This window comes from Perna viridis, chromosome 3, assembly GCF_037379345.1.
Source record: "Perna viridis isolate PV_CMFRI_1.1 ecotype Kerala chromosome 3, ASM3737934v1, whole genome shotgun sequence".
Classification (NCBI taxonomy): Eukaryota; Metazoa; Mollusca; class Bivalvia; order Mytilida; family Mytilidae; genus Perna; species Perna viridis.
Window position 1 is genome coordinate 3,293,173 of NC_142447.1, and position 23,017 is coordinate 3,316,189.

Consider the following 23,017-nt stretch of genomic DNA (forward strand, 5'->3'; position numbering starts at 1 on the left):
TATATGTTCTAATTGTGTTACAGATCATTGAAGGGCATTTTTATCATGTCTTGTTTGAAAAATATTCAATACAAAGATATCGATCATAGTCTTAAGACATTCAATTATATTTAAGTTACAATAAATTGATTTTGGTAATTTTGGACCGAAATACCATATCTTTGTATGGGGGATCTTTTTAAGCTACATATTCATTGTACACTTAATCTCTGTTGAAATATGACAAAAGAGACATACATTATGTGTCAGTCGGTGGATATCTCTTGGCAGTGTAATTCATTATTGATTATTATGTGCTCAATGGAGCAAGAAATGACAATAGGGTAGCATATAGAATACAAATTATCAGTATATACTTTGTAATTACTTTGTAATACTGCTTTTGACAAAGATGAAATATTAAACAACCGCAAGTCCTTCATGTCTTCTCTCAACATCGAAATAACATGTGAGGACGAACGACTTGAATTGATTCCCAAACTTCATAGCAATCCATACTTAAACTGGTATGTAGCTGTATTTTCATCTTGCTCCACGAAGGAGATTTCAATTCACCCTATAAAGATATTGTCTGCAGTGAAGTATGGACAGCACGGTAGTTGCAATAGCACCTACTCTCGTAGTGGTATTAATCATATGTGGATACTTAAAAATTCTAAAGATTTACTTTCAAACAACCCGTAGCTTTTCGGAAATAAGTTCTCTCCAAACTTTTGACTTCTCAACTCTTTACACTACAGTGCCACCAGATAAATTGAAATTTCGTTTGTAAGGACTTATTCGTAAATCTTTTGCTGATTTGAAAAATCATGTTATTCTTGGTTACAAAATCCACATATTTTTTTTTCAAAACACCGCAGAAAGGTAAAGTGTGCTACACAGAAAAGCAATTTTGCGATATGCTTACCATACCGGTGCACCTGGTGCATAGATTTTTAGGCAAAATAATATGTAATAAATAAGACAATTGCTAAGTCTAATTTGGAAAAAAATAATGCAATAAAAAGCATCGTCGCGTTAAGGGGTAACAAAAGGAACCAAGGTTCTAGTGGAAATCAAAAGAATATAATCCAGGGATAAAGATCAGACAGGGAACACAGATACACACAACAAATAACATAAAATAACCAAAAAATACTAACAAAGTAACGAAAGCAAATGAGCAACTCGGACTCCACTAAAAACTGGGAGCATGGACCAGGTGCACCGGTATGGTAAGCGTCCTCTGCTTTTCTAGAGATAGAAGATCGCCGACAGGACATTCATCTGGGTTAAAATTACTTTTAAAAAAAATAACAATATTTGCTTTCGTTACTTGGTTAAGTCTTCAAAATATGATCGAAAATTTCATTTTTATAACGAATTACTAAAGATTATAACAAAGGTAACCAAGTGATTAAATCAAGAAATAAGTTTTTGTCCTTTAGGTCTCTGCTAACGGCCATCCGACAGAGAAAATTTCGGAATTCGTGGACTTTCATCTACGTCCACATGTTCAAAAACTTCCATCATTTATAAAAGATACGACTGATTACTTACAGAAGATGCAGGCTCTGAATCCCCTTCCACTAAACACCACTCTGGTCACTATGGACGTTACATCTCTCTATACCAACATTCCTCACTCTGATGGTATCAAGGCTAGCAGAGAAGTATGGGACTCTCGGGAGGTCAAAGTTCCACCTACTGACTGCCTAGTCACTTTGCTCACAATGGTTTTAAAAAAAGAACAATTTTACTTTTAATGGAGACCATTATTTACAAATAAATGACACAGCTATGGGTACCAAAATGGCTCCGTCTTATGCCAACATTTTCATGGGAAAATTTGAAAAAGAACTACTTGAATCCTCTATAGAAAAGCCTGGTATAGGTTTATTGACGACGTGGATATGAAGTGGACACATGACGAAGAAGAACTAAACAATTTTATCGCTCGTGCCAACAACCAACATCTTTCAATTAAGTTAAGTTCACTCACGAAACATCTACTACTAGCATCTCGTTCCTCGATACCTCCAGCACCTTATCGGGGGGAGAGCTCTCCACGGACCTATACTCAAAACCAACTGACACTCATCAATATCTTATGCCTAAGAGCTGTCATCCATCTCACCTGACTAAGAGTATACCATTCAGTCAAGCTCTTAGGCTAAGACGCATTTGTTCAAATGACGAATCCTTCCTTAAAGAAACGTCTAGGTCAACTGAAGAACAATTTAAGAAGAAGGGGATATAGATACAAGACCATCAAAGAAGGGTTCCAAAAAATTCATAATATCCCAAGAAGTAGTCTGTTACAATACAAGGCAAAGAAAAAATGTAAAAGAACCCCTTGTGTTCTAACATACCACCCCTGCCTTAAAAACAGCCACAACACCATTCGTGAGCACTTGGCCTCTGTCGAGAGAAACTCAACATTATCCAAAGTCTTTCCCGAACCACCTATGATTGCTTTCAGACAGCTAGACAGTTTGCGTAGTCTACTTGTGAGGGCTGAAATATCTAAGCCCAACTTGACTCCATGCGAGAGTCGCTCCTGTGGTGACAAAAGGTGTAAATGTTGCAACCAAATGCACCACTCGTCATCATTCACCAGCACAGTCACGGAGAAACGCTACAAAATATTTTGCAACGTGCACTGCAAGAGTGCTAAGGTAATATATTTGCTCCACTGTCCCATTTGTGGTCTTCAATATGTTGGTGAATCTAAACAGCCTTTTCACAAGCGCTTGAACGGACACAGGAGCGACCTAACAAAAAAAGCCTTTTCTCCCAGTCAGTCAACACTTCAGATTACCTAACCACTGCCTCGATGATTTCAACAAAATGAAAATCTTCATCGTGGAACAAAACACGATCTGGAGCGATCGACAGAGAGTGAATCGGGAAGGATTTTGGATAAAAGAACTCCGTGTTTTACACCCACACGGAATTAACAAAAAATATTAAGTTCTTCCTATTTTGTATAGTTTCTTATAACAGTGTTTGTAAATATTTTTATTTTTATAGTTCAGTATTCAAGATCAACACACAACGTGTGCCTATAGCACAATGTTCCAAGATCTTTGCTACTGTCGGTAAAAAAATTTTATACGTCACAGGTATTCACCTGATTAGGTAGTGAGTTGTGTTTACAGACCATTTACTTTCATACACACTCAGTTTATTTAAAGCACTGAAGAAGGTCATTTGTTGACTGAAAATTTTGCCCATTATATACTTTATTATAGTGTGTTAACATCTTTACCGGTATCGTTGTACAATCCTTTAGACTTATATATTATTTTTGCTTGTGCTGCATCGTCATGACTGGACGATCCGATACCCATTAAGTTTATATATATATAGGTAGCAATTATTTTTCACATATAATTTGAAAACAACTTTTTAATTTTCTTGTTTTTTTTTCACGTAATTATCATCGTAAGTTATCCCCCTTTGTTCATTAAAACGAAACGAACATAATACGAGAACATTCCACGTTTTATATTCTATAATGAGATATTACCCAAAACAAAAAGCAAAAATAATCGAACTTATTGTTTAGATTAATGTAATTGCAGTTTAAATTTAAATAATGCATCCTATATGATTAGCGGATTATATACACACAATAAGACAGGTGCCGCTGACTTACTCCAGTAGTACTAGAGGTTGTCTGGCAACCTGTTTTCTAACTTGGTGCCATCCTAAGCTACGGAGGAACGGAATTTTAACCGTTTACGTTGTCGGAGTACCGCTGGCTTAGATACGATAACGTAATCCTCCTTACACTACGCTCCGTGTGGTGCGTAGTGTAGGGAGGGTTACGTTCTCGTATCTACCGCTGGCTGAGCCGGGGATTCTTACCCTTCCGGAGCACCTGATCTGATGTCACTCCTGGTTTTGTGGAAGTTTGTATTGCGAGTACTATAGCTTTTTGCATAATGTCTTGTTTTGCTAATCTTCAGATTTCATGTGTAATCTATTTTACTTGTTTTGCTACATTTGTTTGTATGTAGATCGTTTCATGCTCTTGCCACGGTTTGGAATCTGAGGCATTTTAATGAATGTTTTTTTTTTTTGTTTTGTTTTGTTTTATTTATTGCTTTTTTAATAGTATTTTTTTCGCTTTCATGTACGCCGGACTGACTTTTTATGAGCAACTCAGCGGTGTTTCTAGAAATTTAAAGCAGAGGACGCTCGCCCTACCGGTGCACCTGGCCGATGCTACCAGTTTTTTGGTGGATTCCAAGTTCCTGATTTGCTTTTGTTACTTTGTATGTATTATTTTATTTACTTTATGTTCTTTGTTGTGTATGTCTGTTTTCCATGTCTGGTCTTTGACCCTGTATTACATTCTTTTGATTACCGCTATAACCTTGGTTCCCTTTATTATTCTTTGGTTTTGGATCAGGTGACAGTTTGAGATACATACAGAAGTGCAGGGATGACAAACCGTTTGCATAGAGAATGTGTAATGACATGATCAATTCCATTAGTACCTCACCAACCAATATTTAGCTGTCCTCATAAGTTTTATATAACACATTGTTGGATGTTGGTTTAAGAATCACACATACCATCTTATATCATATAATAATGGCACTGAACAATGTTCTACATCAGTTTCATCTCCTGGAAAGGCTAGAATCTTTAAAATATTTACAAGTGTGACTATAACTTTCAGTTGTGAGGTCACAAACTTTACATTGTTTTTGAACTTGCCTAGATTCACTTTTATTTGAATGACAAAATATAATTAATTTCAGAAGTTACATGTTTTCTAATTAGATAATAGATTTTGTCCATCATCTCATAGACCAAATTTTGAAATGTGACTGTTGGTTTGAAATAACAGTGATTCCTTAAATAGCATGAGATTTTACAGTAAATAAACCAGCACTACTTGGTATTATTTATTTATGGAAACATTTGCAGATCAATTTCGACATAACTTGATGTTCTGTAGGTGCTTGTGAGCAATTCCATGTAACTCTATAATTGTAGAAATAAACTTTGTAGTGAGGTTTTTACATGGGCAGGTTATTGCTGTGATAGACCATTAGACTCCTCTTTTTTGTTGAGGTATGCAGATCATTTCATTTTAACTAATTAAAACATTTTCACATATATTAACTGACATAAACAACTCATGTGGTAAGTGTTTTACTATTTATTTTTTTAAGAAGTTACTCAATAACAAATGTCAACATATCTCTTGTTGACTTTATATCAAAAACAAAGACATTCAGCAACAATACGGATCATACAAAATTCTGTAATACTACAGATACTCTCTCAAACTGCAAGGATACTGATCAAACTTCTGTATAATTATACATTCATATTGTATAAACACTATAATCTCGTACAGAACTACACCTCCACTCTCTCTCCAACAGCAAGCAGATCTTAATAACACTCCTATTTCACACTCTCAATCAATAAATGTGGGGTTCTAAGATTAAAGTCCATCTTGGTGAAACGTTTTAAAATATTTATGCTTTTCTTTAGCAAAACGATATTTTCAAATAACTTTCATAATAGCATTCTGGCTAAATCTACGAAAAAAATAGAAAAGGAAAATTGAAAGTGTTTTAAAGAAAAAAGAAATAAAGTTCAATATAGAAAACATGTATTTCAACATGAATGCATCTTTGCTAAATGTGTAAAATAATGATTTTTACTTCAAAATATACATTTCTGATAAACCGAACATGTCTGCACCAAACTGCAATTCAACTTGTACAATATCATAAAACTTTCACAGCTCACTCCTCACTGACTCATAACCATCCAAAAACATTCACACCCATTCTACATCATTTAGCAACATACAAAACATTTTTCAAGCTCTCCAACTCATTTTGTATCAAAATATGAAACTAAAAATAAATAATCACATATACTATTGCAACTTGGTTTAACTATCTGTTAAAAAGCATTGAAACCAATGTAATTATATACATCATGGTGGGATAAAAAAATGAATAGAAGATGAGTGTCCTCGGCTTTTTTACAAAAATGGTATCTGTTATAGAACAGAATAACTTAAAAATCAGTGTTTTACCTTTTACTTATTTACAATCTTTTTTTAAAAGACTGATTTAGAATGAAATTAAATTACAAATCATTATGTGTCTATGATAACTGTTAACTTTGATCTTTCAGTGTGCATCAGAATATTTCCTTAAGAAGTACCTCACCAATTTCCTACACAAAAGCAAAAAGTTGTTCCTTTTTATTTAATAAAAAATTGACAGATTTCAAAATGTTAAAAAATATCTGATTGTATCTTTTGCTCCATGCAGAAAATATAAATACTTAACATCTAAAATTCAATAAAACTTTAAAACCTTCTGTTTTTCCGTGTGTATTATAAAAAATAGAATTAAACTTTCATTTAGGTTTTCTACCCCTGGGTTTTATTATCTGGATTATTTAATAAACAGTGATGACAAAGCAGCAGTTAAAATAAACCAATTTATTGATACTATATCCCACATATTTACTTGTAATAGACTAATCCAACCAGGTCAACCCTACCCCTGCAAAATATTCAAAGGGACATAACTCAGCTTTTTATCTCCCTTAATAAGTATGAAATATCTACAATTGACTAGGATCTAGTAACAAAGAGGCATTCCAGCCAGAAAATCAAAGCACCAAATTATAATGAATAAAAATATTTACATACAAATTTGGAACAATAAGCATATTGCAAACATATCAACAAAACATTACAATGTTTGGCCTTACACTTAATGATTATTTATTGTTTGGTCTTAATACACTTGGAACAATCATTTTTAAATCATTTAAGTTTTTAGTACAACTTTGTTTTTTTTGTCAATGAATCATTTTGTTATGTAATTGAATTCACACCAAATTTAAACAAAGCACTTATAAGTCAGCCAATATTCAAAGAAGAAAATGATCTAATCATTTAATTTTTTTTTTCCATTATTGAATAAAAATATAATAATTCATAAACAACCATTACTTAAAACTTCTCCCTTTAATATTGCGGGAAAAATCATTGTCACAGCTTCTAATAAAATGGGAATGAACAGAAAATTAATAAAAACAACCATAACATGATAATAAGCACTTCTTTTTACTTATAAAGTATAAAATTGTGAATAAAAAAAGAAATTATTCCTATGTACAAAAATATTACAAGAATTATTGCAAGTTTCTTTGAAACATTTAAAACTACAAAATTCTATCAAGCGTTGAAATTGTTGCAACATATTTCTACTTGGCAGTCGATTTAGTAATCTGAGTTATTCCCCTTTGCCTTGAATTCAGAAGAGTATCTTGTATAAAATTACAAATCTTCATCTTGAGGCAAAAGACTGCCAAGTAAAAAAAAGACAACAGATCTCTACATCACTGGCAAATAAGAGAGGTTTGAGGTATTCTGAATTAAAGTGTTTCTATCTTTGGCTACGATGAATACTGTGATGATGAAAACTGTGGCGTATTGTGATGATGGTGATGATGTTTCTGAGACACTGATGAAATGTCTGTATAAAAGTCTATACTGTGATTCTTTGAAGACCCCATACTCGATGGAGGAAACATTTGGTTATTAGATAGACCAGTATATTGCGTACTTGCAACACCAGGGTACATAATTGGATGTGGATTCCCATGTAATGGATTCACATGCAAGTTTGTAGGATGGTTCATGTGTCCTGATGGAAAGGATTCTGTTTCAGTCGTGGGAACTGCATTAAAACGAGGTCCTTTGTTTACATTTGGAGTGTTATTATATTTTTTCCTCCTCTGCAGTAAAATGATTGCTATTGTCACAACAATAAGAGCGAAACATGTGGGAACTCCTATGATTAGAGGTAAAGAAGATCCACTTGTTTCTGTAGTAATTCCAATGGCTGGATCTGAAATTATAAAAATTGAAAAAAAATTATTAATCTACTAAGAACTGAAAATATCTGAACATCAGTTTACAGTATAGATTTCTTCCTGTCATTAATCATACTGTTTCATTAATTTAGTAAAACCATAGCCAAATTAATGCCAGTAAAGAAAATATAGAAATATCTATACAATTTAATTGCTAGCTGCATAATTCAATCAATTTTATGAAGTGTGTTTTTTTTTCTGAAATTTTAAGTGCTGGACTAGGTAAGAATCTGGCAATACTGAAAAATAATGAATCATGCTCTTAAAAAAAAACAATATTAACAATTTGGGCATATATTGTCATAGTATACAGTCTACTGAAGACTATTGACAGTTTGTTTGTCTTGGAAGTGTCAGAGGTTGCAGAAAAGCAAGTTCAAACTGACAATAAAATGATATGAGAAAAGCGAGTCATCTCCCTTTGATGATGAAATTGCAATGCATTTCATATAATTTACACCTCAAATTATTACTGACACTTAAAAAAGAAATGAATGCCATTTCTGCATTTCAGATAATATTTTGATTCAGATTTCATGTAAAGACTTGTTTGTTTTTTTACCACCATGATTCACCCACTGCCTGATTCTTACAGAGAATTATTATTTAATAAATATGAACCATTATCTGTACTTCTACATGTTTTGGCTGATTCATTTTCATAAGAGATATTTTTAAAGTATAAAGTCTGAAAATAGCTAGAATGATTTTGATAATTGTAGATTCTCTTGACAACAAATTTCATTAACACAAACAGACATCCATCTCCCAATAATTTGAAAATTCAGCGACAATTTAACATCAGTGAAGCTTCCAAATTTGTCTCATCTCCTAAAAAGAGGAGATTTTACCAAGTCCTAATGATGGATGTTTAACTAATGCGTATTGATTTTCCTTCTTGTAATTAGAGTCTTCTCATTTATACAAAAGGCTTTGGTGCAGATTCTTGGCAAATGTATTTTATTCAAAGCCTTAGGAATTTTATGCTTTAGGTTGTAAAAAAAGAAAATGGCTTAGCTGACTTCCTGTATTTATGTAAATATTCAGGCCAACTTTGACATGTATTACTGTAAAAAGAATTTTTTGTGAAAAGGCTTTTTTTCCAAATTAAATTTTTTAATCATTAAAGGACCATTTGTGCAAGAATTTACTACAAAATGATGACCTACAAATTTTCTGTAGAATATATTAAATTTGAAAGCTTTCAATATCTAAAAACAAAAGGCTTTCATATTAGTTATAGGGACAATGAAATAAATAGCAGATGAAGCAAAAAAATATATTCCAAGGGAGACAAATCCAGCACAGTATTTCAAGCAAAAAGCATTGGTGATTGAACGTTTTTTTAAATTTTTTAGTAAGAGGGATATTTTGTGAAAAATCATGATTTCAACCAAGTTGATGAAGAATATGCCCAGTCTACCTCTCCCCTAAAATGCACACTTAAGTCCCCATCACTCCCTCCAACAAATGCAAAATATACTTACTAGGTTTAACATGTAAGTAGGCCTTTTTGAAAGTGTATCCACGGATATTTGCACCAAGACAAATATACATTCCATTATGCTCCTCTGTGGCACGGTTTATCACCAGTTTATTGAGATACGTTCCGTTTGGAATAGAATAAACATCACCTGTTTTTAAAACAACAAACAACTCCTTTCCTACTTTGATTGTTGACTTGTTGTTTTCCACTGTTGGGTTCTCAAGCAGTTTTAACCACTAAAAATGAAAAGGAATAGACAATAAAAAATTGTTCTTCTAATAGCCAGCATAAAAAAATAAAAAAATGGAAAATACCAAGTAATAAAAGAAAATGCTAAGCAATAGTACATAGCGATTTTGAATTAAACTGCATTTTCAACTATATTCAATTTATTTTCATTCTTTCATATGTTCTGATTCACTTCTCTACTCTTCTTTGTAATAGTCTAAGATTTTTTCTTGATTTCACTTTAATTGTTTATGATACAATTTACAACTTCTATTTTTAATTACCTGTATATGTGGTTCAACGAGACTTTTGACTTTACACTGTAGAGAGGCCTGTTGACCGTAGTCAACAGTCTGGTTGAGGGGATGAGGGCCAATCAACACTGGCTTCTCATGGTACTCTTCTATAAATAGAAAATAAAATATGGTCTAAATATCTAGAATTTCACAATTTTATATAAATACTAATAATATTGGCAAACCTATAACACAACTAACGGGCAATGTTAAGTCTCTGAGAGAAAATCAATTAAAATTGAGTAAAAAACAATCATGAATCAGGAATCCTGGATATCCTGTTGTTCTATGAAATTTAACTCTATTTCCTTACACAGCAATTTTCACAGAGCTCTAATGCTAAGTTAAAAAGATTTGTGTTTCCTATTTCCCTTCCTATCCTCAGTTTTCAAAGACCTCTAAGGCCAAATTAAAAAGATGAGTGTTTCCTATTTCCCTTAACATCCTATTTTTTTAGAATGTTATCCCTCAGTATGATAAAGAATAGTGAAATAAAAAAAGAACTCTACCTACCAACCCTATTTTCCCAAAGGTGTAATAAGAAACACAGAAATGATTTTATGGCCATATAGATCAATAAGTGCATATAAAAATACAATTCAGAACGATATTCAAAACGACATAAATTGTAGCTCAGTTACTAAAAATAGAAAATATATCTAAATCATATCTTTAAACCTGTAAATCAAATCTTTCAACAGATAAATCAAAACATCTCATTCTGACCATTTTCAATCTATTTAACAATAAACTACAAGAAAAAACCTGCTACCAAAAATCAAAAGAGACAGCATTACAATTAAAGTCAGTGCTTAATTATACATTGAAAGGCAACCTGCGAAAACTCTGGTTTAAAGTTTTGAATTTATTGCCCATTTCCAACCTTTATCACAACCATTGAAAACCTTCATATTTTTTACACCAAGTCATTTCCTACACTATGTGATAAAAACGTAATATATCATAGTGTTTATATTTATTTTCTACTTAAGTTCCATTAAGATACTCCAAAGTTTTAAGCATCAATACTTAGTGGAAATTTACCCTCTTTCAAAACTTTTCGTTATTACAACATAATTTTTCTTGATGAATCTTCTTGAGCTGTCAATTATCATGATTTTTAAAGATTACGATGTGTTCATAAAAAATGCAGGATGTGTGATTGATTTGAATGTTGCTTTTGTTTCCTGCATTAATTTAAAACCCTTCAACTTCAGTTGTTATCATTTTAATGTCCTGTTGTCAAAAAAAAAACAGTGGCAAATCCAGAAATTTCGAAAATTGTAGCCCACTAACTGGCCTACAAGTACATTAGAAGAAAAATTGTCTTCTAGAAATCTCCCGACAAAACTCTTGACATTATTGACCACAAGGGAGTGATTCCCCTTACTGAGATCATTCTACATGTTTACCATGATTCATAAGTTAGGTTCAAACCCTAAAAGATTTCTCCGAAAAGCTGTCAAATTAGAGTAATTAATTACCACCAGATTTTAATAATTCAAAGAAATATGACAAGTGTTGGAATTTATAGTGAACTTATTAAACCAGAGTATTTACAATACAATTGATGGTAATAAAACATACCTATGACCTCTAATGTGTATGTATAATTTATAGCACCAAGCCGATTATTCACAAGACAAGTGTATCTCCCGGAATGGGCTTTTGATAATTCATTAAGTTTCAGTGTCCATTGCGGCTTTTTGCCATGGTTGTTGATGACTTCATTGTCTTTGAGCCATGCAATGTGAGGAATAGGGTTGCCTGAGGCTCTACACTTGAAACGGATGTTACTCCCAACAGGGCGGGCAAAGTGTTGCCGCTTCATCTTCTCCTTGTGCATGAAATGTGGAGCAGCTATAAAAAAACAAGTGACAATAGTTTTTTTTTTAATTCTTTTCTTCTTATGAATGACTTTAAATTAACTTCAAAAATATAAGGAACTTCATACAACTTAAACCTTTCTCTTACCCAAGTTATTTATTGTGAAAATTAATGACTTTTTAGAACACAATACATATGTACTAATGTTCTCCTGGCATTTCTCATATAAATGCAGAGAAGGTGTGGCTATGGTAATGTCTGAAATGAATTATTCCTAGGATTTGTAAAATAGTTTCCCTTCCAACATCAAATTTCTTTGCAATTCTTATTTTCAAATGAGTTCATTGAAATGTCAGGTCCCTCTTTAGACTAAAATTTTGTATTTTTTGTTTTTCCAATCTGCAATATTATTCTGCCACCTTACCTCCAGCTTTTGTTAGATCTTCATCTTCAGATTTCGGATACATATTGTTATCCTGCTTCACCATTCCAGTAGAATCATCTGAAAAATAAAGAGATGATGATAACAAAATATAAAATTGGGCAGTACATGTATAAATGAAAGACCATCAGGCATAGGAAGCACAACTCTCTCGAGACTATTTTAAAAGATACTATCAATAAAACAAAACCTTCCTTGTAAATAAGGGTAACAACAAAATTATCGAACAATAGTTTGATCCATAATCAAGTCAATCCCAAATAAATCTGGCAAAATACATATTACACCACCAGAGCAGCTGGTACTGGCATTTCAAACAAAATTGTGGGTAAAACAGGTAATCTCCTAAGTGACTAAAATGCTGCTTGGTTAAAGGAGGTAAACCTATGGTAAGGGACATAACTCTTGAAATCCATTATATTCTTTTATCATATTCAATTTCACCAAAGCCTATCAAGTTTTCATTTAAAAACAGAATGAAATCAGTACAAGTTACTTTGATGCTCACATGACATTGATGTAAAATGCTGAATACAAACATAATTTGTAAGAGTTGTGTCCCTTACCCAAGGTCTACCTACTTAAGCAGGTATCAAAATACTGGCATATAATAGTTACATTGTATTGAGTACAGTTTCATTGTACTTTAAAGTTGGTTAAGTCGGTTACATTGTACTTAAAACAAATTTTGAGTCTGGTTTCATTAATGTACTTAAAACTGGTTGAGTTCAGTTACATCATACTTAAAGAGCTTTAAAGCAAGTAACAAAAGATAGTATTCTTGATTTTATGGTAGAAATTCTACCAGTATTTTAAGAACTATGAAGATTTCAAGCCAATTAAAAAATTCTTCGGATAAACAAAAACAAAGAAATGAGACACATCATATCTCGGTGTTTATAACTGACAATCAAAATGAAAGATGCAGTTTCATACAAAAAGATTATAACATCATGTAAATTATGATTAAGCTTGGCTGATTTACAAAAAAATATAACATGATACAAAAATGATATGAACAGGGACCTTTGTTTTAAAAGTTCACCAGATAAAAGCCATTAACTTCCAGTAGTTACTTACGTCTTAATGAGAATTGGGCAATATGGAATATATCATAAAGCTTTTTTCCCTCCCTAAAATTAAGCGATAAACAAGAGGCCCCACTGAGAGGAGAACACTCAGCCATTACTCAATTGAGAGACATATTCAAGTTATACAGAAGATATTAATTATGAAGTACAAAAAATCTAACATGTTCTTCGTGTTTTCCTGTATGCTTGTCATTTTTATTACCCTGCTTTTTTTGCTTTTCTGTTTGGCATAAGAAATTTTGATACATTTCAAATTTATTTTTGGGAAGAAATTGACTACGTTTCCTAGGAACTGCTATCATACAGTCCTGACAGTGCCAAAAAATAATTCTAAATTAAAAGTAAGCAACATGAAGCCAAAAAATTGTCAAAATAGTAAATAAAAGCTATAAACCTCCTTCTGCTATTTGTCAGCATTGTATAGAATATGAAATTATTTAGCTACGTGAGTCTTAATAATGGAAATGACAGGGTCAAATAGTAGAGTGTTCCAGGAATCTGCTTAAAGTCTTGAAATAATGAGAAAATTGTGTAATAAACCTGGAATATTATGAAATTTCTGCATCTGAAAACCTTCATACATTTCTTATAGACCTAATTGATGTTATAATGATTATGAACGTAATTGCAAATGCCATCTACTTTTAAAACAAGATGTTTCCAATTTGACAATTAGCCACCTCAGTAGCTGAAGATTTTAGTGTCATAAAATGACAAGCAACAGAAGATGATATCATCCCTGTGTTAATCTAAACTTAAACAGAATGGAATGTGACCAACAGTGACATAGAGACAGAAATATCTAACCTTCTGATACAAATATTTATATCTCATATCTGTTAGATCATCATACTCAATTTTTAACATCTGTTTAGATTTTATATCCCCTCTTTTTCAGTAGATTCTGGCAGCAAGATTCTTCCAGATTTTGTTTACCATACAAAAATCTAGTATGCAGGGGGCATCCAGACATTTTGAAAAGGAGGAAGGGGAGGGTCCAGAGGGGTTCCTAAAAAAGTTGAGTTCCAGGCAATTATATGCTACACCATATTTGCTATATTAACCCCATTTTCCAAAGAAAGGAGGGATTCTGACCCTAAAATCTCTTGGATCTGCAACTGAGTATGTATGACATATAAGATCAACTGTGGTAGCAGGTTAAGGCTTCAATAATAAATATTAACTCTTGTGGTATTTGACAATATTGTTTTCGGTCTTAAACCTTATTATTGGTTTTGCTTTCCAAGCAAATAAGTTGTTTATTTCTTTTCTAGAACATATAAAACTCTTATCTGAAATCATTTCTTATCAATATTTCTAATAAAACAAGATTTATAAATCATTGTTGTCAAATTGATAGTCCAATTTCATGACAAAAACTCATTATTCACTTGCAAATAGATTTTTTTGCCTCTCCTTAACAGTCTGAGCTATAATATTACATTTTGTAAGCAAATTAATCCAGTCTCATGCAATATTTTCCTTTTCTTGAATTGACAATCACAAAAAAAAACAGTATTAAGAAATGGATAAAAGTTAAATTGTTTAAAAGGGGAGATAACTTATCATTCTGATACTATCACTGAAAATAAAATATCAGTAATTCAAATACAAGAAAATGATAGGATTCGACCTTACACGCTTTTCATTTCACTCACTATTCATAGCCAATTGTTATTTCTTGAATGTTGTATTTTTATGACGAAACAGCTGGGTTTAAAGGTCATTTGTATCACTTAACTGTCAAAATTCTGGATGATGAAATTGTCCTTGCCATGCAATCTCTGATCAACATGCAAAACACTATTATTATTCAAGATTAATATTGTAATACAAACACAAGCTACAAAAATTGACAGGACACGTGGAGACATTGTAATTCCAGCCATAAAATATGTGAAATGAGAGTATGTTGATCCAATTAGCTAATACATAATTTATCAGAGGGCAAAATTCTTGTGTGGTGTATTTTTTTTTTAATTTTCACTCATACATTTCTTGGACAAAAAAAGGAAGGACTTAGCAAATGCAATTCATACTAAGCACAAAGAATGTACCATGGATTGATGGATTGATAACATGAACAAAGTCCTCTCTGAACCTATTACACCTAAGACAATATTATAAATACCTAACCCTCCTTCTTTTTTGGGCTTTTTCACATTCTTCAGAGCATAAAATATTCTAATATGGCACTTGGGTTTATTTTGGCAGGGTTAAACTTTGGCAAATGCTAAGTGGTGCACTACATGTAAGTACTTACTGGTAGGCCCAGAGCAAATACTCAGGTGGAATTGATTTTGGCCATTTCATATAGGTCACTACAATATGCCAAAATTAGCACCCTACTGAAACAATATAGGGTATATCTTAAAACGAAAGTTCTTCTTTTTTTTACTTTAATCACACTAAATATTCTCTCTATTGGTATAAAATTTCCTCAAACCTAAGTCTTAACTTTTAATTGAAACTTAAATAAATGATAACTTGTTCCTGGTGTAATAATTAGACTAATGACTGTTTAATTCTTTAATTACATATTTTACAATTCTGATTTATTACTCATTGCAAAACGGTACATTTTTCAATCTAAATCACATAAATGCCATTTCTACGACATGTGATTTTAGCAATTAGAAAAAATTTATAGACACATATTCTTATTTTCATGGTGAGTCTCTTCCTGCTAACCAATATAAGTTAAAACCATTGTGAAATTGACACTTTTTGGCCTGTCAGGACAAGACAAGGGAATGTTGTTTTGGTGACTGTCTTTCACTAAAACCACTTAATGACATGGACAAGAATAACCAAATTTTAATCAAATCATTTTTTGGCTATATGATTAACTACTTTTAAAATTTGACATGTTTATTGCCAGTAAAAATCTACACATTTAGAATGTTTCAATAATTACAAATGAATAGACAAATTTACCAAAGGATAAATAATGAAATGTTTTTTAATGGAGTTAACTCCCTTTTCCCTATATTTATCTCCATTGTAAAATTTGAAATCAGACCAGAACTTTAATCCAGTACACACCTGCTGAGTGTCTCTTCTTCATAAATCAATATTTTACTCTAAAATGTCTTTTATCTTATTTTATGCCCAATAAAACACAATTTAACTCAAATTATCCACTTATATGCACCATAATATTTTGAAAACATCATTAAAATTCAAATAAATTTACAGTTATGAAATCGTAACTTTAAACCAAAGACATGACCCCATATCTTTGATAAGGATCTTAATGTGCAGAGCTGTACCAAGTTTTATGAGACGGAAATCAGATCTGTTCACCCACTTTCTGCCATAAATTCATCCTTTGTGCAGGGATTGTGTCACTGATTTATGATATTTAAAAAAAACTGTCCCATGGCTTACAAGAATTTGGATAAGTAATTTCCCTTCTTCAGCTGAAGATATTACAAATATAGATATTATAGTAATTGCAGGAAAAATGTCCACCAAATATAGAAATTATTTAATTACTGAACAATTGTATCCATTTACATTAACTAACAAGTAATTATATAGATTCTCAGCTGTCAAGGTGTTATAGATGTAAAATGATCAAATTTTATTGTGTTATACTGTATTGGTTTGTGTTTATTTCCGAACAGGTGAGAAACTCTGTCTGTTTTGTTGAAATAAGAGGCAACTTTTGTAAAATTGTTAAAATTTGTCATCCATCATGTATGTAGAATTGGATTCAAGGTTAAAAGCAACTGACAAAAACTTGCATTCAGCTTTGAAGGAGATCTAACATCATTTTTGGTATATTTACATTATATCACTCTAAACATGATAGAGAAAATTCTCATCTGGATATCGGACAATAATCTAATGCATCTAAAATCAAACTTAATAGCTACTCTGTCCAGAAGTCTTAAATCAGGGCATTCCGGCTCTTAGAAACCCTTTCAAGTCGACAAGAACATTCTAAAACAAAATGTAAAACCGACATTATCAAAGTATTATAATTGTAACCCTAACCTTGGACAGCTATAGTGGGACAAAAGCCTTGTCATGTTCCAGCCACAAAAATGACGGACAAGCTATTCATTACAGCCAATGTCCAGTTAATAATCGTCTGTCAACTAATCATTAAACACTCCATAAATATGTCTAGTTATATTAACTTCAAACCCTACTTACTCCAGGAAGGCCAGAGATAATATACAGATGTTTAAGGAAAGAATCGTAAGTATGATTTACATTCAGAAATAATGAATTAAAAGAGAAATGAGTCATTGAATAACATAAAGTAATTTGGGTTGCATTAATATATATGGTCTTCAATTGTGTCCATTTATTATTGCAATTTGTCATTTTAGTCAATTTTTGCAATAAAAATATCCCAATAGTTTCTGATTTTAAGGTAAACAGAACACTTACAGTTTTCACTACAAAAAATGCAGCCTTTTATTATGAAACTAAACTGTTTCGGTGGACTTTAATGACAGCATTACCAAATTTTCAATTCCCGTATGTCACAGATTTCGAACTGCTTATGTGAGCTATCAATAATTTTTACGAGACCAATTTTTGCTGGTTTATAAAGACAAAAAAGAAAAACCTAGGCCGAAAACAAATTCACTATTATAAGTGACTAATTTGGGTCAATCACTGAATAAGACTCGGGACATGACAACCTAACATAAGTTTAGCAAGGGAAAAAAAACAGTGCAGACCCTCTTACATCAGAAAAACATCAAAATATCATGTAAAACATGGCAGATGTGTCGTGCATTAATAGCAAGCCATAAAAATAATTCAATTACGAGTGTAACCATGTTCAAATTTGAAATTAATATTGAGCAGAACATGTATACAGGGTTACAGGTGTGCAATTTTAATAAGATATTGGAAGCACTGGATTAGAGTTTGTGAATTATTAATGTTCATTTCATGTTACGGTATATTGAAATCTGCACATGTGATGGTCTGGCTACTTCGCAAGGTTTAAATAGCAATGTTACTAAAGAAAAATCAGTTTCTCTGCTTCAAACCATTTATCAAAATTGTAACATTCCTGTGAGAAGCTATAAGAACACAGGACTTGTTTCTGCATATTGAGGTTCATTTCTTCTCTTGAGGTAGTAAAAGAGGTGAACCTCTATTGACAAAAAAAGTGCTACAGTAAACTGCATTTATAAAACAAGTATGGTCTTATAATTTCCTTCTAAGTTTCTAAAGGACCTTAAAAATGAATAACACATATTTTTAGAACCACTTGAAACCATGACACCTGACTATTTTGTTTATTCAGCAGATCAATTCCTGCGTCATGCAAAATGTGGCCAAAAATACATGTTTTCTTTAATTTCCTGACAGTAATTTACACTAATGAAAAGAAAATGACGAATATTTTTCTTTCCACTGTAAAATATGAAATTCGGCACTATACAAGAGACAAGAAATATATACAGATCTTTATCAACCCTATAAAAACATAATGCGAAGCACTTCAGCTCAGATTGACACTGGGTATACCAGTCAATTTTTAATAGAATCTGGTGAAATCTGATTATGAAAATATTATCTATAAAAACAGTAACTGAGAGGAAAGTTTAGGTTACAGACACAAATTTTAATTGAGGATCTACTTATTTATTTAGACAACCTCTTATTTCTAAGGCTGCCCATGAACTACCTTTGAAATGCCACAAACCTTTCAGGTTTTGTTTATTTTCAATTATTTCCTTTGAACTCCCAGGTAACAATCCAATACACAACTGTCTTTTATGTGTAAATCTCCCCATGGTAATTTTGATTGATATCTTGAGAGTGTTTAATGGAAATGGAATTCCTTGGTAAATATGTTTGACCAAGGGTCAAAATGACCAATTCATAGACCTGTACTATACCCACAGGAATGTTTACTTAAATGTCTGATATGACACAGTTTTATAGGAAAAGCTAAATTAAATAATATTATGAATCCAAGTTAAACTTCTTTTGGACTGAAGTGTTTTATTGGTTAAAACAAGCATTTTTTTCAAAGTCCAAATATTGTTTGGGGGTTTAACCAATAAGCATTTGGTTTCCTAAGTCCAAACATTTTTTGGGGGGTTTTAATGTTTTCATTTTTTATCGTTTAAAATTTCGAATTAAATAAAAGAGCATTAAATAATTTCTCCTTAAATAAATAAAAAAAATATTAAAAAGTCAGTTTTGACCCTTAATTTAGAGAAAAAATATAAAAATGTCAATGCTGTTCAAAGAATTTGAAACGGATATTCATATAATCTAGACGAAAAAAAAATAGTTTAAGAAATTCTCACACAATGAATGGAATACACATTAATGATGACTAATTCATTAATTGTGGTGTAGTTGTCAATGAAACAATTAAAGGCAGCCCATCAATCAAAGCATTTTACACATGATTTTCTCTTTACTTCAACTGACATCGAAAACAATACTTTAAATTCAGGAGTAGAGGATAAGAAGATAAAATGGAATGAGTTTGGGATTCACTTAGAGATATTTCTTTCTTGAATTCCAGTGTTGTACCTCCATTATTTTGTAATAATGGTTACAAATTGGACAAATTTTTAACAAAATTTTCCAATAGGGGAAAACAAATCATTTTAATTTCATTATTTAAAGGTAATCATTGGATCAAATATCAGGGACCCATATAGCATGATCGGAAATTCCATTTGAAAACATACTGTAGTTCAACGCAGATGTGAACTGATTAACCTTCAATGATCTAAAACCACATATGGAGCTTGTTTCTGACACAACAATTTCAAATCCAGGTGGACATCATTTAAATGTCAACATCTGACATCATTATGTGTATAGGGAAAAGTGCATATAAACCCAACATATATTAATGCATGTATAAATACAACAGACATTTTCATTATTTGTTTTAGTTTAATAATTTCAGACAGAATTATTCCTATACATGTATTAGCCAAAATTTGTACCAATGTCATAAAATAAATTCTACCCATATATCTATTCTAAATGCATCTACACAGTTCCTTTTTGTTGATGGCTACATCAATATTCAATCTTCTATTAATATACCCCGGCACTCATGGGAAGTTAATATTTCTTTCAACTTTCTCTTTTATTCACGGATTAGGAGCTCAATATGATCGACAGTGTGTGGAGACCACAACTTGCTACTTGAATGACGAGCGTTTATATTTTCCGCCAGAGAGGATCACTTCAATATAATTCGTACACCACATCTCGAGGTGTGTTATGGTAGATTCTTTAATCCCGAGAATTAAGATGTGTTCATTCACGATATTCAAACAGATTTACCCTAATAAAAAGATCTATTTCGGTGGCTTGATGTCAAATAGGTGCATTTATTTGAACTCAATTTAACATGGCTTCAAAACAATACAACCAGGTGCCTCTCCGTTCAAAACATTTTTGGACCCACTACGACACGTTACTGAGAAAGTACTGAAAACTTCGAAATTTTAGTTCAAATTCAATTATAACATTGAATGAGTAATTAACATCTGAAAAAGAGAACTTGAATAAATTTTGGCACAGATTATTAAAATGCATAGAAAGCATGTTAAGTAAGACATCCAATTTCCTGTGAAAACTTAGCTGCTAACATCTGAATTTGAAACTATAATTATTGACCATATTTATATGATGTTTAAAAAATATTCTTGTACATCTTCTTTACAACAGGTCAACATTTTAAGCTGTCCTACATTTTAAGCTTCATTCATAATTTTTATAATGTCCATGACATTTCAACAATGCCTTCAAAAATAATAATTTTAATTTCCGAAAACTATTGACATTTGAAGAACAATAGTTAAGAGTATTGACATTAACAATAGGCTTGTCAATTTTGACCATTATTACAATTTATTGTCCCTTGTTCAGGATGCCATCAGCTAAAATCCCTATCATTTATTTATTTAAATATGACAATCTTATCAGAAACGGTTTCAAAACAATGGGTGTCCCCCTTAAAACTTTGGAAAGATAACAGCTGAACAACACCAGAATTAGGTTAAAATTTTGGCCTCCTACTTCAGTTTGTGAGGATTGAGAATTGGGAATTAAACATAATCTTATTTACAATCAGTTTATCCATTCGTAGGATAATCATTTAGGTCCACCTTACCCTAAGGACCAATTTACAGCAATAGACAGAGATTAACCATTTGTTGGGATTCTTTTACCTTCCTCTCACATTATGATGATACTAATTAAACCTACTATATTTTGATTTGTCCAAATAGCATGTAATATCCATCCAGCCTTTTTTAAATATAAATAAAAACATGCACTGACTTCTCAATCCAACTCAGTTTGTGTAGGGAAAACATACAGGGGAAGGGAACAACTGTTTCGTTCAGTTCTCCGTAATTCACCTTAAACAACCCAAAATGTCATAAATTATAGGAAGCCATAAAATGCCAAATAAAAGTTAAATGGTTGACCTCATGGTAATTACAGAAGCTTGAGAGTTCATTCAAGGTCATTTTGTCCAAAATGGCTACCGGAAAATGACATAAACCTTCAAAAAAAATCTTTCGTTACAAAAACACATCTATTAAAAGTCATTTAAGCCCTGTCAAACAAAATTTTTCATTCCTTAAAAAGAAACTTAATCTGTCACTCCTTAACCCCAATTTAAATCCCATGAACAAATGAACAGTTTTAAGGGTGTATGTTTACTTTGAATGAAACCTTATCTAATTTCACCCATCAGGTACTCTAAGTTTTATTTTTTAAATTAAAACTTTATGAAAGATAAAGTGGCTAAAACTTAACAAAATTACCTAAACTTGTAAAAGCCTTTTGAATTCAATTTTATAGACATATTATTTCAAACTTTTTTGTTTTGCGTGTTTCATCAAGAAAATGCCCGTTTCTTGATAGATTAACTGAGCCACCAAAAGGAGCTAAATACCTAATAAAGATTTCAAGAAAACAATTATTATTAGGTCAGTGAAATAACCACAGCTTGTCAAAACCAAATGTCCTCATCTGAGCTCATCTTCACATAACTGTCGTACTGATAGACAAAGTGATTGCAATATAGCCCCAACTCTCATATACAACTAGGGATATAATTTCCTTATCAGAGCCCATCTTTCACTTAAACCAAAATTTAGACAATTATGCATCTCTTTGACAAGAAAATGATTTGTGGCCTATACCACCACCAACTGGAACAAATTTACTACCCATTTTAAACAGCAAAAGTCAATGAAAACATTATACAAGCTACTTTTTTCAACAAACATTAGTTTAAAATAATTTTCCCTAAGGTACTATAAGAAATGCACACTGGCTAAATTGATGGTGATGATTCACATGCAGTATCACTTTATGTAGATTTCTCTGTCCTTCGGTGGTAATTTTCTCCTTCTTAGGAGTATTATTGGTCATTCCAATGACTGGAATAGGCAATAAATACCGCAGTTATGTGGTCTATTTCATTTTGTTTGATGTTTCAAGCAAGATTCCGACCAATATTGTCATCTGAGACGGAAACAACACCTGAGATAATGACGAATTTTAAGACTAAAATAACATTTTTTTATTCTACAGCAGCAGGAAAATTATCACTATAGGAATAATTACTAGTAATCGCAATGGGAATATTGATTCACGCGGTATGAATAAGGACAGAACCCTCAAGTGACATTGGCAAATATTGAAAATCCTGCAAGATTGATCACAAAAAAGACACATTTTATTTGGTTAAAGATATCAATAC

General features: G+C 31.9%; 1 protein-coding gene across 7 annotated transcripts in view; it reads right to left on the reverse strand.

The window, feature by feature from the left end:
* Positions 1-5,143: 5,143 nt before the first annotated feature.
* LOC148620676 (fibroblast growth factor receptor-like 1) overlaps positions 5,144-23,017 on the reverse strand; it is a 38,624-nt gene continuing 20,750 nt past the window's right edge. For all 7 annotated transcript variants that reach the window (XM_088574370.1, XM_088574372.1, XM_088574373.1 and 4 more), the window contains 5 exons: positions 12,176-12,253; positions 11,512-11,784; positions 9,913-10,031; positions 9,402-9,636; positions 5,144-7,889 (listed from right to left, as the gene is read on the reverse strand). In XM_088574370.1, the coding sequence (XP_088430496.1) occupies positions 7,435-7,889; positions 9,402-9,636; positions 9,913-10,031; positions 11,512-11,784; positions 12,176-12,253 (1,160 nt within the window). In that variant the 3' untranslated portion in view covers positions 5,144-7,434. The remainder of the gene's footprint in view (positions 7,890-9,401; positions 9,637-9,912; positions 10,032-11,511; positions 11,785-12,175; positions 12,254-23,017) is intronic.